Here is a 16,835-nt window from a genome sequence, read left to right as displayed (position 1 = left end):
GTGAAATATGTAGATTTAAAATACACTGTTCAGTGTATTTTGTCAAACAACTGTTTCCATGTCATTTATCCCAGTCAAGATATAGAACATTTCCATCATTTCCCGAAAGCTCCTTTATGCTATTTAGGGGATCTTGATATGGGAGTGATATTTTAATGTATAAAATAAGTCATTCCTGCTCTGTTCCATTTTGAGATAGTTATGTTTTGTCTTTGACGGCAGCCTGTTACAGCTTAAGTAATAACTATTTATTGAGCATATGTTAAGTGCTAGACTTGTCCTAAGTCACATCTTGACGTTTTAAATAACAGCTTTCTTGAGATGTAATTCACACAATATACTATGCTTTGGTTTTTAGTGTATTCTTAGATTTGTGCCACCATTACCAGAGTCAATTCTACAACATTTTCACCACCCTCAAAAAAAAGTCCCATACCTGTTAGCAGTCACTCCCCATCTGGTGTGGTGCTATTACAGGGTCTAAGACAAGTTTAGATTGGTTTAACCAAGTTTAAATTGGTTTCAATTTGTGTATTTAAATTTTTAATTTTTTTTTCAAATTAAAATAATTTATTTTCCTTTGTTCCTACAGCTTTTGCCTTATGAACAGTCTTCTCTTTTGGAACTCATAAAAACTGAAAATAAGGTACAGATTCCTAAACCTTAAAATCTGTTTTTAAAATGCTTTAGTTATCTGCTATAGTTTACTTTTTTCCTTTTGTTTTTACTCATGAAACTAGGTCTTAAACAAAGTCATCACTGTTTATGCCGCACTTTGTTGTGAAATCAAGAAATTAAAATATGAGGTAATTATTTTGTATTCTTAAGACATTAAAAACGATTTAAAAGCAAATGAGTGCTTATATATGTACAGTGTGCATAAATATTAATATTGAATGAACTGTTTATTTACTATAGCGAAAATAGTACCATTCACTATGTACTTACTATGTGCCAAACACCTTGCCAACCCTGTTAATACTAAGAACAGAACAGAGAGGTATGTGAGGAATAGATGAAGTAACTAAAGCTTAATGTTTGACTAAAGGCTACCATTTTACTGGTAGTAATGATTTGAGTCTGGGTCTGCTAAGTCTTGTGTTACCTGTCATATATGCTGGCTTTCTAGGTAGAACTGATTTTTTTAAAAAGCCTTGAATTTTTAATATGCTTTGTGTTTACTCACCCATGAGCCATTGAAACTCTGGTAGAAGATGATAAACTTCGTCTTTCTTTCTCTGCCTTTTTGACACTGTTCAATTGCTTTCTCCCTCTAGTGGGAGGATGTGGGACAATTAAACTGATCAGATAAGACAAAGTGAAGGCTAGAGAAATTAAGAGATAACTTTGAGTATCTGTAATATCTTTGGTACCTATATTCTAAGCAGTTTTTGAATTTAAGTGATTTGTATATGTCATCTGTTTAATATTAAATTGGGATTACTTAGAGTTTAGGAATTTAAAAACAAAACGGCAACCTTTAAAATTATTTTAATTTTTTTTTAAACAGGCTGAAACTAAATTTTATAATGGTCTCTTGTTTTATGGAGAAGGAGGTAAGCATTAAAACTTCACATTGTAATGTTGTGATGCCTTTTTTGAGATTGAAATGAACAAAAAAGTTGACAGTTCTAGGACTATCATGATCATATGAAGTCTTGGTGTGAGAAAATAAACATCCAGATTTTTTATTGGTTTATTTTTTTGTTTGATAAAGAGATTAAAAAAAAAACAACCCTGAGTGATGAAGCAGCAACAAATTCTCTATAAAGTTTATTTGTGATGTTTTTATAAATTACAAAGCATGTAGCTAGATGAGGATTTTCCTTGAATTAATTAAATAGGGAAACAGATGGTTACTTTTAATTGTGTGATTAGTGATTACCTCATTTTTCTCTTCTGTGAAAAAACTTTTTTAATAGCATGCAAATTAGAAATGTAGTGATTTTAAAAAAACGTGTTTTTCTTTTTTCATGTTGATTGAGTTTAAATTAAAAAATTGAAATAGTCTTCATGTTGCCTTTTGAAGCTACAGATTCTAGCATGGTGGAAGGTGATTGCCAAATTCAAATGGGGAGATTTATTTCATTCTTACAGGTAAATTATTTTTACTTTTTGAGGCTTTTCTTTGAAAAGTTTGAGTAAATCATGCCTAATCAAAAAAGAGTTTCAAAACCTTAAATGCTAAGACCATGTACTGTGAAGATAGGACCCTTAGTTGACATTGGATTACAGTTAAGGAGCTTGCAATTCCTGGAAGATTTTCATAGCATTTTTAGTGGAATAAGCTATCAGAATAAGTTTCTTTGTATAATTTTGATTATGGACAATTTCTCACCATGCCTTTTAAAATATGTTAAATTTTGTACTTGGTAATAAAGCATAATCTGTGTTAGAAAAAGTTGTTGGTAGAGATCATTAACATTATGCTGTTACATAAGCAGAGATGAGGTTTTTAAAAGCAGCAGTATTTGATGCTTCTAACCAAATGTTTCAATTTAAATATGCTCTTCATCACTGCTAAGTTTTATAGTTATTCTAGGTCTTTTGGTTTAATTTTATCCAAGGACTGAAATAATTTCTATTTCTCCCCGATAATAGGCATTGCTAATAAAGCAATGCTTATATAATATGACAAAAGGAAAAATTGGAGATAAGGAAATACCCATAATCCCACTTATTATTTGGGGGTATAAGATTTGATATATTTCATTAAGTATGTTAATATATCAGATCTTTTATATCTTCACTATTTTTTTGGTCTTATTGATTTAATTGGGAGCATTTTGTTGAAATTATCCTCTGTTATGGTATGTAATACATGTAAGAGTCCAGGACAGAAAACACACACACAAGGTATTTCAAAAGAGGAAATTTAAGAGTTCCTATTGTGACTCATCGGTAACAAACCCAGCTGATATCCATGAGGATGCGGGTTCGAACCCTGGCCTCACTCAGGGTTAAGGATCCAGTATTACTGGGAGCTGTGGTGTAGGTCGCACACACGACTCAGATCCTGCATTACTATGGCTGTGGTGTAGGCCACCAGTTGTAGCTCCGATTTGACCCCTAGCCTGGGAACTTCCATATGCTGCAGGTGTGGCCCTAAAAAGCAAAAAAAAAAAAAAGAAAAGAAAAAGAACAAGAGCAAAAGAGGAGATTTAATAGAGCTACCATATGGTCTGCAGTCTCACTCCTGGGCATATATCCAGAAAAGATGAAAACTCTAATTCTGAAAGATACGTGCATCCCAATGATACAACACTTCCATGCCAAAACATGGAAGTAACCTATGTGTCTATCTGCAGATGAAGGGATAAAGAAGATGTGGTAGACATATGCAATGGAATATTACTCAGCCATAAAAAGAATGAAATATTGCCATTTGTAACAACATGATCGAAACTAGAGAGTATCATGTTTTCTCAGAGATTATCACATTAAGTGAAGTTAAGTTAGACAGATATAGATATTATATGACATCACTTATATGTGGAATCCAAAAAATGATTTTATTTTTTATTTTTTTATTTTTTTTGTCTTTTTTTGTTGTTATTGTTGTTGTTGTTGTTGTTGTTGTTGTTGCTATTTCTTGGGCCGCTCCCGTGGCATATGGAGGTTCCCAGGCTAGGGGTTGAATTGGAGCTGTAGCCACCGGCCTGCGCCAGAGCCACAGCCACGCAGGATCCGAGCCGTGTCTGCAACCTACACCACAGCTCACGGCAATGCCGGATCGTTAACCCACAGAGCAAGGGCAGGGACCGAACCCGCAACCTCATGGTTCCTAGTCGGATTCGTTAACCACTGCGCCACGACGGGAACTCCCAAAAAATGATTTTAAATAACAAACAGAAACAGCTTCATAGACATAGAAAACAAAATTATGGTTACCAAAGAGGAAAGGTAGCGGGAAGGATAGATTGGGAGTATGGCATTAACAGATACATACTACTATACATAAAATAGATAATCAACCAGGATTTACTGTGTAGCATAGGAAACTATACCGAATATCTTGTAATAACCCAAAATGGAAAAGAATCTAAAAATATATATATATATGTATATATAATTGAATCACTTTACACATAAAGCTAATACAATGTTGTAAATCAGCTGTACTTCAAATAAATAAAGAGATATAATATAGAGAATTGGTTATATAAGAATTGGAGAGCTGAGAGAAAAAGCAGGGGTTCCCTTTTGGTGCAGCATGTTAAGGATCCAGCATTGTCACTGCAGTGGCTTAGGTTGCTGCTATGGTGCAGGTTTGATCCCTGGCCTGGGAACTTCTACATGCCAGGGAGTGTGACCAAACAAAAGAAAAAAGGAAACAGGTAAGCCACAGGAAGCAAATATCACCTTTATATCTAAGGAGAAACAGGTTGAGGTTGCCAGAATCTGGGAGCCTAGGGAATTAGTATCATAGCTCTGAGAAACCAGTGCTGCCTTGCTGCTGCCAGTACCTTCTAAGAAGTCAACACAAAATTGGTTCTGTAGTGATGGAAGAAGCTGGAGACTGGGGTGAACTGCCTGGATTATGTTGATAAAAACAGCATGAAGTAGAAAGGATGTCCTTTTCCTGCCTTCTGGTCTCCTTTAGTGCCACCTGACACAGGAAGCCTGCCGAGCAGGAGTCTAAGAAATGTTAGTTTGCTCTGGTGAAGTGAATGTGTCAATTTCTCCCTCTAGTTTTGTTTGTTTGTTTGTTTTTGGCTGCACCCATGGCATATGGAAGTTCCAGGGCCAGGGATGGAACCTGAGCCACAGCAGTGACAACTCCAAACTCTTGCTACTAGGGAACTCCAGTTTTTCCTTTAGTTTTAGCAAATTTTGCATTTCTTATTTTGAGGGTGTTTTATTTGGTGCATACAAGTTTAGAATTGTTAATCATTCCCAATAAATGAGATCTTCTGTTACGTGGTGACCTTCTTAAGCTGTGGTAATAATTATATGGTGTATAATTATGTACACAGTAGTTAGCTATAGTAATGTAAATAAAGTCTGTTTGCCTAATATTAATATCACTGCCCCAGCTCTCTTTTAAATAGCATTTTCTTTTCTTTTTTTAATTTTTCAGATTTTCAGCATCATTAGTTTTAGTTGTATTTCTTTAAAACTACATCTTTCTGGATTTTGCTTTTTTATATAATCTGAAAATCTTTTAATTGGTTAATTCTATTTCTGTCTCATATAGTCTTATGTATCTGCACTTGTTTCTGCCTTTTGCTTTGTATTTTCTGTTTATCCTGCATTTTCTGTTCTTTCCTCTGCTTTTATTAGACTTTAGAAGTTTAATAAGAAGTGTAAAACTAGAGCTGTTTAAATAAAATTGAAATGCAGTTTTCACTTTTAAAAAATTTAAATTGCGAATTTCACAAACAGCTGCATATAATTCTATTTTTAAACATTCAACAAATGTTTTATGAACTTAACATATATTAGAAACTGTTCTTAGTGCTTGTGTGTAAAACCAACATTGCACAGAACCAACAGAAATTTCTGCCGTCACAGAGCTTACAATTTAGAGCAGATACCGGTAATCAAGCTTTAAATACTTTAAGATACAGGTTGAGAAGTTTAGAGCTTTTTAGAAGGTGTGGGATATGACTTAATTATATAATGATAAGCATATACCTGGGATAATTAGTATTTCATTTGGTGTGTGCCAAGCCTATTTATAGATAAAGGTCATTAACATTTGAAGTTATTTCAGAGTGACTTCTGGAGACCCCTTTGCCTCATTGTCATACTTTCTAAACTGGCAGCTTTTGAGCTTCTTCATTCATTCAGATGTTCATTCATTTATTCATTTAATAGGACAGAAATTTATTGAGAAGCAGTTGAGGGTTAGCTGCCATGGCAGTGGATATTCAGAGAAGGAATAAGACAGTCTCTGTTATTTAGGAATTACATAAGTAATGAAAACAAAAAAAATAGAAGTATGAGTGAAATGCTGTGGGGGCAAAGAGGTAGAAGTGATCTGGGGAGGGAGTTAAGAACTGATTCCTTGAAGGGTGCTTGAAGTTGTCTTACAGCAGGTTAACTGGAGATTTTTATTAGAAAACCGTTCTGTTTTTGTCTAGCACTGTTACCATAACATTCAGTCAGAAATGGTGACATTTACTTAACTTGTAACATATACTCAACTTGTCATTTCAGGAACTGTCTTGTTTTGTTACGAGGTGCTATGAAGTGGTGATGAATGTAGTCCATCAGTTGGCTGCCCTCTATATCAGTAACAAGTAATGGATTTTAGAAATATTTTTGTATTTTTAATAGAGATGCAGGAAATGTTTTTCTTAAACTAGCTAATTATCTATCCGAAGTAGTTTTTCATTTGTTCACTCATTTATTCACTCATTCTTTCATTGACTTTTTCAGCATTCTTTGAACACTCATGATGTTTTAAACACTGCTTGATGTGTATAATACATAGGTTAGTAAGACACAGTTTCTACCATGGTGAATGAAGCCATTATCTATCTGAATGAGAACATTGACAGAATAATCTTAAAGAAATTTGATTGTATTGAAAAAGGCTAATGTAGAATTAGTACGTTTCACATTCTCTCTGTTTATTTCCTTTCTCCTTTACATTGAAGGGTCCCTGGCCTATTAGAATCACAAGATTTTTCTTAGGGGAGTAGGGCTAGGGGATGTATGCTGAAAAAGATTTTGTGAGTAATTCTAATGATCTTCCAAGTTTGGGGACCCCTGCTCTAAATCAAGAAAAATGATCAAATTTTCATAGAACTCTTACTTAGTATTCTTAACCACCACAGAGTAATATCTCACATTTGAGTAATAGTTTATTTTACACTTACATTTTTTCCAATTTCCTGTTTAATTATAATCTTACAATAACTTTGTTTCATTATAAGGCTAGGGATTCCTAGTTATAAGAGCAATAACTGAGGCCCAAAAGAATTATTTGCCAAGACTCCATAGGAATTTAGGTGCTGTTTTTTTGGTCACCAGCCCTCTCATTGTTTTTGCTATATCATGCTGCATCTTATCTTTCTTTATAAACTGGAAGACTTAACTGTTTCTCATCCTCATGTTTTTCCCCCTCAGTCAAGTATTTATTTTATGTTCTGTGCTTTCACTGAAGTTCTCATGGTAGAAGGGAATGAGTGCATGGCAGTCCCTGATGTGTTATTCAAAGGGGACTCCCCACTGGCACACCCCTGTCCTAGAAGGATGAAATTTATTTGAATTTTGTGTATTTTTTTTAATATTCTATCTTGTGGAATATTTATATGTGCTTTGTTATACAAGTATTAATTTATTTACTATTGAGTAGATTGACTCTCCAGGAAGTGAAATGGCAATTTTCCTGTGGCTTTTGACTTTGGTATAATCCCCTTTCTATTCAGTGTTTTTTCAGTTGGAATGAGAACTCTAGAAATAAATTCATCTGAAGAGAGGACTAGTTCCCAAATGCCAGTTGGGACGGGATAATAAAGATTCTAATTGGGAATTGAGAAATTCTAATAGTTTAGAAAGAAATGAACATGTTTTGATATTTCTCTTTCTCCATCCCAAGCTATAGTCCTTTAGGTTTGAATAGCTAAGGTAATTCATGGGCTGCATATTGACATATATACCTACTCACTGAGTTGTATATAGGCAAGGAGAGCCCAGATTCTGTATGTACAAGTTAGTTGCCTTCTTGGGAAGGTAGAATATGATAGTAATTCCTTGGATCTCATAAGTCTTGGTGACTGAAACCTAAATAAAGATAAGTGTATGTTGGAGTTCCCCGTCGTGGCACAGCAGAAACGAATCTGGCTAGGAACCATGAGGTTGCAGGTTCAATCCCTGGCCTCGCTCAGTGGGTTAAGGCTCCGACGTTGCCATGAGATGTGGTGTAGGTCGCAGACATGGCTTGGATCCTGCGTTGCTATGGCTGTGGCGTAGGCCAGCAGCCGTAGCTCTGATTAGACCCCTGGTCTGGGAACCTCCATATGCCACAGGTGCAGCCCTAAAAAAAAAAAGGATAAATGTATATTAAAATTCCAAGAGTTTCTGCTGCTTATGTGTTTTCCTTAAAATAAAAATGAACTGTGACAAAAAGATTAAAAAACAAACAAACAAAAACTTGTATGTTATTTTATTACAGGATTGCACCCAAAATTATAGAGACAACTGGAGTTCATTTTCAGGTAAAAAATAATATAACTTGACCTGTAAAACTGTAATTTTTACTGTACTATACTTTGCAGTTTATATGATTGGAAGTACAACAATTATTTCAGGACTCCTAAAGGATTTTTTTTTTTCTTCATTTGTTCTCTTTCATCTGTGAAGTTGCTGAGGCGTTACTGACCCACTCTCAGTGTAACTCTTAGTTTTTTCCTAGTTTTTTGCCCAATGCTGATTATCCAAGAGGTCTCTTTGGAGAATCTACAGCATCACTATTAAGGATGAAATGTTGGATGAAGTGTTTCCCAATTTAAGGGTATTCCATCTGAGGATTAATAGTTTCATCTATGAATTAATTTTTTCACTGCTTTAATTTAGTAATCGGCCCAGGTGTGTTTAACTTTAAAAATCCACATGAGGAGGTTCCGTTGTGGTGCAGTGGAAACAAATCCGACTAGGAACCATGAGGTTGCGGGTTCAATCCCTGGCCTCTCTCAGTGGGTTAAGGATCTGGCATTGTTGTGAACTGTGGTGTAGGTCACAGATGTGGCTCAGATCTGGTGTTGCTGTGGCTGTGGTGTAGGCCAGCAGCTGTAGCTCCAATTAGACCACTAGCCTGGGAACTTCTATATGCTGCGAGTGTGGCCCTAAAAAGCAAAAAAAAAAAACACCAAAAAACAGCACATGAGGTGTAACTTCTAACTAGTGATTAAATGATAATCATTAAAGGTTTTTTGACAGACTATGTATGAGCACCTGGGAGAGCTGCTAACAATTTTGCTTACCCTGGATGAAATTATTGATAATCACATCACACTGAAAGACCACTGGACTATGTATAAAAGGTAAGCCGATTAAAATGTTTAAAGAAGGAGTTCCCCTTGTGGCTCAGTGGGTTAAGAACCCAACATGGCCTCCACGAAGATGCAGGTTCAATCCCTGACTTGCTCAGTGGGTTAAGGATCTAGTGTTGCCATGGTTTAGGTCACAGATATGGCTCAGATCTGGTGTGGCAGTGGTGTAGGCCTGCAGCTGCAGCTCCATTTTGAACTCTAGCCCAGGAACTTCCATATACCACAGTGCAGCCATGAAAAGAAAAAAAAAATTCTCTTATTTTGTTTAGCTAATGTATTAGTGAAAAATAAATATAAATAGTGCAGATCCTTTAAAGGACCTGAATATCTGTATGTAGAAGGATCTTACGTCAAAGTTTTTTGAAGACAGTAACGATTCTTTTAATTTCAGATGGCTTTATTTGAGAGTATGATATACTTGCATGAAGTATCCTAAGTCTTAAAGCGTAGTTTAGTGTTAAGTTGACTGTCCGAGGACTCAGACTTATTTTTTACTTGTTCCGAACAAGTGATAGTTGTTCATCCTGAAGTTGGTTTTACTTTTTTGCATACTCTAAGACTTTAAAGTCAAGGCATTTTATTTTATTCAATTTATAAGTATTCACTAAATGTCTAGTATCTAGAAGGCACCAAGTATCTGAATTTAAGATGATATGAAAAGGTAATATTAGAAAAATAAATATATTAGGATTGTATTTGTTCAAGTTTTCAAATGTGTAGAGCCAAATAAGGAATAGAAATATAAAACTCTAATTTCTGGGAATATTTTTACTATAACACTCTATTAAGCAAATTGAAAGCCTTTCTCCTAATTTTCCACAAGGTTACTGAAATCTGTCCATCACAATCCTTCAAAATTTGGAATTCAAGAAGAAAAACTAAAGCCATTTGAAAAGTTCTTGCTGAAACTAGAAGGGCAGTTACTTGATGGAATGGTATTTCAGGTATGAGAGCTCTATCAGGCTATAATAAATGAACTTATATTAGTTGACCCAGCTCAGAATTATAGTGGGACACTTGTAGCATTCAGTTATGACTGTTTTTCTTTAAAGTGCTTTGGTTTAAGGCATTGTAAGTGTACTGAAATATAACTATATCAGTTTCTAGTAGCAAACAAAATTAATAGTGTACTAGTTGCGTTTGGGGTAAGGTTTTTTAAATTTATGTAAAAGGATAAAACTATTCAAGGATTAATATCTAAGTTATTGTGTTAGGCGTTTTGTTTGTTGTTAACCTCTAGATTTAGCTTCTTAAGACAGTCTTTTAAAAGTCTCTGATTCTTCCCAGACTCAGGGAATATAATTTGGATCTGCTCAATCCAGGTAGCTTCTAACTACATGTGGCTACTTAAATTAAAATTTAAAAATTCACTTCCTCTGCCACTCTAGCAATATTCAGATGCTTCATAGCCACATGTAATCTAATCATCATACTACACACTTTAAACTTACATATATGTCAGTGATATCTTAATAAAGTTAGGGAGAAAGTCAGATGTCTATAGTTTGTGGCTAATAATCATATCAGCACACATGTGTGAAGAATGTTTCCATCATCACAGAAATTCCTGTTGGATGGCACTTCTCTGAGTAATATTAACCAGAAATTGCATTACAGTTACCTTTGAACAACATGGGTTTGAGCTTCATGGGTCCATTTATGTATGGATATTTTTCAAGTAAAGCTACAGAATTGCACAATCCATGATTGATTGAATCTGAGTATGCGGAGGAACCTGGATACGAAAGGCCAGCTATAAATTATATGTGATAACCCCTGCTTGTTCAAGGGTCAGCTGTATATTCTATTTAAAATCTTCTTTAATTTATATTTTAAATGATCAAAATCTTTGCGGAGTGAACCCAGCTCTTACTTATATCTTATTTATAATTGTTAATCTGTTAATTTCAGAAGGTAACTTTTTTTTTTATTGAATCTTTTTCGAGGAGCCACTTCTATACATAGTCTAATAAAGTGCTAGGAAAGTAATTGTAAAAGGAGAAATGATGTCTACTCTTAAAAGTGCAAATTAAAATAATAAAGCGGAGTTCCCGTCGTGGCTCAGTGGTTAACGAATCCGACCAGGAACCATGAGGTTGCGGGTTCGGTCCCTGCCCTTGCTCAGTGGGTTAACGATCCGGCGTTGCCGTGAGCTGTGGTGTAGGTTGCAGACGCGGCTCGGATCCCGCGTTGCTGTGGCTCTGGTGTAGGCCGGTGGCTACAGCTCCGATTCGACCCCTAGCCTGGGAACCTCCATATGCCACAGGAGCGGCCCAAGAAATAGCAAAAAGACAAAAAAAAATAAATAAAAATAAAATAAAATAATAAAGCATGTTTTCTCATCAGATAGATCTTCTGTGCATCACCAAACATTACTGTGTTTACCTCATTTAGAATTATAGATTTTTGGTTCAATTTTATTTTCATATAACTGGTACTCAAATATGTAAGTACATAAACATTTTCCCTTCATAGGATTTAGAGGCTGTTAAAGTTAAAAATTAAAATGGTGAATGAAGGAGTTTATCACTCTAGATTTAAATCTGCTTACTAGCATATCGAGTCAAAATAGCTTATGAGAGTCAAAGTTTCTCTAAATGTTTTTTGTCCAGGCCTGTATAGAACAGCAGTTTGATTCTCTCAATGGAGGAATATCTGTGTCAAAAAATAGCACTTTTGCCGAAGAATTTGCACATAGTATTCGCTCAATTTTTGCAAATGTAGAAGCTAAACTTGGTATGTAAAATGCATTTTTTGGTTGTTGTTTATCAAGTTTTCATTTCCTTTAAAGCAGAATTTTAAGTATATTCTGTTTTGTTCTCCTGTTACTGTTTTATAAGGGGAACCTTCTGAAATTGACCAGAGGGACAAGTATGTTGGAATTTGTGGACTCTTTGTACTGCACTTTCAGATTTTTCGAACTGTTGATAAAAAGTTTTATAAGTCTTTATTGGACATCTGTAAGAAGGTAAGAACTTGGAACTTTTATTTTTTCAATTTAAGTAGATAGAAAATATTTTGGGTAAAACTGGATTATTTATTTATTAGCCACACCTACAGCATGCAGAAGTTCTAGGGCCAGGGATTGAACCCACGCTATAGCTGCAACCTGAGTGGCTGCAGTGACAGTGCTGGATCCTTAACCTGCTGAGCCAGAAGAGAACTCCAAAATTAGATATTGTAAAATGTATTTTACTCCTGCTTATAAAAATAATAATTTGTGTAATAATATTTTGTAATAATTACAGAAATAATGTCATATTTATTTTTAAAATCTAAGCATTCCAGAAGTGAGTAACACAGTAAATGACAATACCCCAAAATTTCATATTATATAAATACATAATACTTGGAGTTCCTTGGTGGCGCAGTGGGTTAAGGATCTGGCGTTGTCACTGCTGAGGTGCAGGTTTGATCTCTGACCCTAGAACTTGTGCAGGCTATGGGTGCGGCCAAAAAAAAATAGCAATCCAAGCAATAAATACATACACATAATAGTATTTGTATGGGGATAAATACATAATAAGTGCTTTTCTAGATCTTTTTCTATACATTAACTTTCTATTACTGTTAACTACTACTTTCTCTTTTCTTTCTCTCCCTCTTCTTACCTCTCATTCTCATTATTGAAATGTTTTTTTTCCATATCTTTACTGTTTGCATGATGTGGCACCTGATTTCAAAACTAAAAATTTAATTTATGTATAGAATCATGTGATACATGACCATGAGTACACAGCCATTTTGGATATTTATATTTTCTTTTTTGAGATATGTATTATGAAAGTAAAGGTCATGAGGATTCAAGTTCTATTTAATTTTTTGCATATTCATCTGAAAATCTGTGAGCACATGTACGTGTGTGTGTTGTTTAATATTTAGGCAGAATAAAATTATTGTCATGCACCACACCAGATATAGGAATGCTTTAACTCTGTGCCATAGTAATGTAATTTGTCTCATATTAAGGAATTTTTTTTTTTTTTGGCTTTTTAGGGCCATACCTGCAGCATATGGAGGTTCCCAGGCTACGGGTCTAATTGGAGCTGTAGCTGCTGGCCTACGCCACAGCCACAGCCACACCAGATCCAAACCACGTCTGTGACCTATACCACAGCTCCTGGCAACACCAGATCCTTAACCCACTGAGTAAGGCCAGGGATCGAACCTGCGTCCTCATGGATGCTAGTCAGTTTCTTTCCCACTGAGCCACAACAGGAACTCCTAAGGGATCTTTTTATTGTTACTTTTCAAGAATAAATTGCCTTCCATTGTATATTGTAGAACTATTAAACAATTTATTGCTTATCTTGCGCTTAATGATTTCTCTCCTCTTAACATTTCCAATTTCAGGTACCAGCCATCACTCTAACCGCTAATATTATTTGGTTTCCTGATAATTTCTTGATCCAGAAAATACCAGCAGCTGCCAAAATGTTAGACAAAAAAAGTCTTCAAGCCATTAAAGCATACAGAGATACTTTCCTACAGCAGAAAGCTCAATCTCTTACCAAGTAGGTTTTTAAAATACTCATGGTGAAAATATTTAGATGTTTTATATTTTCAAATCTTATTCTGGTTTTAAATATAAAGCATTTGAATTATAAGATCAAACATAATTACTCATTACCAGCAAACTGATTGGGCAGTCTCTAAGAGATTTATATTCTTGAAGTGTTTTTTTTGTTTTAAATATTTTAGATTTAAACTCAAAGATGTAGGCAAATATACACATACACATATTTTTTTAGAATAAATACTTATTTTTAGTTTCTCTTACTATATAAAATTTCAGATATGCCCAAAATAGAGAAAATAGTATGAGCCCCCGTGTTCTCATCTAGCCTAAACAGTTGAATTTATTGTACATTTTCACTTGAGTATACTGCTAAAATCACATGTTGTCCTGGCTGATGATTTTCAGTGAAGCAACACAGGACTCTGCCGCTGGCCCAGTGTTGGACACAGATTATATCTGTAATGTGGTGAAAGGGTAATAGGGATACTTATCCCTTTCTGTTCATCTTGACTATTGAAGGGAAGTTGGGTGACTCCTGTACAGTGGGGAAAGGAGGAGTATGTCTGGAATAGAGGAGATTCCCTAAAGCATCTCTTAGTACTCCCAAGTCCTATGATTAAAGTCAGTGGAAAATGACAGTTCAGTTCAGGCAGGATTGCTCATGGTAGGGATTTCAGGGCTTTCCAGTACATTCTAAAAATTGAGGAGGGTTAAAGACCCAAGTTTGGACTTAGATTAAAGAGGTGAATTCAGTAAGATGGATAGACATCAGGTTTAATAGTAATTTTAAAAAGATGGGGATGTTGTAGTTATCAGAGACTTAATATTCTTTAACAGTGTGATATAGTTGCTAAAAAATGTCAGTATAAATGTAGCTTACATTAATAACTAGTAGTTACAATACCTAGCCTAGGAAAGTTGGTAGTTGCATTGAATTCTTACTGGTCAGATTATAATTAGTGTCCAATAGTGCCACATTTTAAGAGGGCTGCAAACTGCAGCATCTCTAGATGAAGCTTATCAGTTAGATTTGAGAGCCGTGACCTTTGAACACTCATTGAAAAGTCTCTGTGTAGTTTGGCCTTTAAAAGAGAAATTTGAAGAATGGTGTGTTAGATTTCTTTAAATATTTGAAGGGCATTCGTGCTGAAGAGGGAACAGACTCCAGAAGGTTTGAACTAGAACCAAAAGATGAAGGTGACAGAAATTATTAATTGCCAATATTATCAAGTTTGTAACTATGTAGCAGGCATCATGCTAAAGGCTTTAAATATGTTGTCTTAGTAAACCCTATTCTCATGTGGAAAATAATAAAGTCACAACTAATATTTCTCCCAGGCTTTCTAGAAACCAATAACTATTCCAGGAACCTCATATGTATCATCTTTTTTTAATCATTAGGAGATCTCGAGGTATATACTGTTGGTATGTCCAATTTATAGATGAGAAAATTGAAATAAGAGAGATTAAACTTGCTCAAATCAAAACAACTAATATTTGGCAGAGCTAGGCAGTCTAGCTCTGGAGCACAAGCTCTTAACACTTCTCTATAGTACTGTTTTTATCCCCTTTTCAGATAAAGAAAATGAGGCCTAGAGAAATGAGCTTTTCCAGGTCACACAGCTAGGTTCGTGTCAGAGAGGGCATGCAAACCTGTGCCCATCCTACTCCCGTCTTTGCATCAGAGTTGTGTAGGCCACCCTGAGAGATAAGGTGCCCTTTCATGAGAGCTGCATAGGCAGAATAGAGATGACCATCAGTCCAAGGTGCTGTAGGAAGTGAGTCTTACTAAGTAAAAGATTGAATAAGCTGACTTTCAAAGACCTCCCCCCCTTTCGCCAGTATGGCAACATTTTAATGTTTCTGACTTCTTTGATTTTGAAAAATATACAGTCACTATAGAGCTCCTCTGACCTAAGGGGAGCAGTGTCTTTTTTAATTCTCCTTGTAATTCTACCAAAGAAACCTAAAATTCATAACACTAAAGTGAAACTCAGGAGAGAAGAGAAGGTACAGTCAGCATGAGCTTTGTTTGGCAGTTTAGCACAAGTTGAGGGAGTGACTAAGAGCTGGCCCAGTCAGGCTCCAGGGTTCATTATGTAGGAAGAGGAAGTGGTGGGGGATAGTTTACCTGTCCCCACACTATGCATTAGACCTCAACTGCCCCAGCCATCGCCTTGACCAGAGTCAAGACTTGTGGGTTGCTGCATTTTGCTTTTCATTCACAGCCATTTTGATGCTGGGAATACTGCCCTTGGAGGGTAGAGGTATGAATCTTTGTTGGCAACTGAAGGGTTGAGCGCTTTATATTGGTACGGAAGATGTGGGTTTATTTGGGGGGGGGGGGGGTTCTCCTTTTACTTTGAAATGAAGCTGACAATGTGACAGGACCCTTTTTTGACTCCCTTTGTCAACTTGGCTTTTTAAAACTTGAAGCAATTTCATTTTTAAATATTTACAAGAGACAAAGATTATCTGGGTGTGGGAATGACAGGCACAGTGACAGATGAACCTCTTCTTTATCCTGCATTGTCTGATCTAAAACTGAGTGATTCTTGACTGCCTTTCCCTGAGGCTCTTAATTTTTTGAAAGCTTGATACTATTTCAGCTGAAAAAAATGGCGAGACTATTCAAAAACAACTTTGAGGGGAGCTGTTTAAGAAATTGAAAAGTAACCTTGGAGTTGCTGTTGTGGCTCAGTGGGATAAGAACCTGACATAGTGTTCATGAGGATGTGAGTTTGATCCTTGGCCTCACTCAGTGGTTATGGTTCCATTGTTGCCACAGGCTGCAGTCTGGGTTACAGACGCAGGTTGGATCCTGTGTTGTTGTGGCTGTTGTGGTGTAGGTGGCAGCTGCAGCTCCGACCCCCTAGCTGGGAATTTCCGTATCCCCACAGGTGCGACCATAAAAAGAAAAAAAAGGTCATCACAAACAACATTGTCCTTCTTCGTAATTTGACTGACTTCATCGCCGTCAGTTTGATTGCTATTCCAATCTGGCCTTCTTCCTTCTGTCCTTGCTCAGAATGTTTTGTTCCCCACAATGTTTTGTGCATTGTATCCCCGCTTGAGTTCTGATCATAGCCTCTTCCTTAAAGTAAAGGCATTGCCTTACGATTCTCCTCTATCTCTGTGTTCCAGACTTTTAAATCAAGCCATCCACAAGTCAGTACATTTTTAGGGTCGTTCGAGGCAAAATTAAAAGTATAAATATTGGTATCTTTTGTCTAACGGAATCCTGGCTCAGCAGAGATCGTTTTTCTCAGATCCGATGCTGAGGTTTCACCTCCTTAAAACACATTGAATTAATT

At 35.9% G+C, this 16,835-nt stretch overlaps 1 protein-coding gene across 3 annotated transcripts in view; it reads left to right on the top strand.

Moving 5' to 3' along the window:
* Window positions 1-16,835, top strand: part of WASHC4 (WASH complex subunit 4) — a 56,922-nt gene that overhangs the window by 4,320 nt on the left and 35,767 nt on the right. Inside the window, exons 3-13 of one of the 3 annotated variants that reach the window (XM_047788116.1) lie at window positions 593-646; window positions 741-806; window positions 1,511-1,556; window positions 2,030-2,097; window positions 6,163-6,245; window positions 8,126-8,168; window positions 8,890-8,993; window positions 9,826-9,946; window positions 11,615-11,738; window positions 11,843-11,970; window positions 13,356-13,516. In XM_047788116.1, coding sequence (XP_047644072.1) covers window positions 593-646; window positions 741-806; window positions 1,511-1,556; window positions 2,030-2,097; window positions 6,163-6,245; window positions 8,126-8,168; window positions 8,890-8,993; window positions 9,826-9,946; window positions 11,615-11,738; window positions 11,843-11,970; window positions 13,356-13,516 — 998 coding nt within the window. Of the gene's footprint in view, window positions 1-592; window positions 647-740; window positions 807-1,510; window positions 1,557-2,029; window positions 2,098-6,162; window positions 6,246-8,125; window positions 8,169-8,889; window positions 8,994-9,825; window positions 9,947-11,614; window positions 11,739-11,842; window positions 11,971-13,355; window positions 13,517-16,835 lie in introns of those variants that run through there. The other 2 variants (XM_047788117.1, XM_047788118.1) reach the window with 2 other exon arrangements.

This window comes from Phacochoerus africanus, chromosome 7 (assembly GCF_016906955.1).
Source record: "Phacochoerus africanus isolate WHEZ1 chromosome 7, ROS_Pafr_v1, whole genome shotgun sequence".
Lineage (NCBI taxonomy): Eukaryota > Metazoa > Chordata > Mammalia > Artiodactyla > Suidae > Phacochoerus > Phacochoerus africanus.
This window is presented reverse-complemented; position numbering and strand designations above follow the sequence as displayed.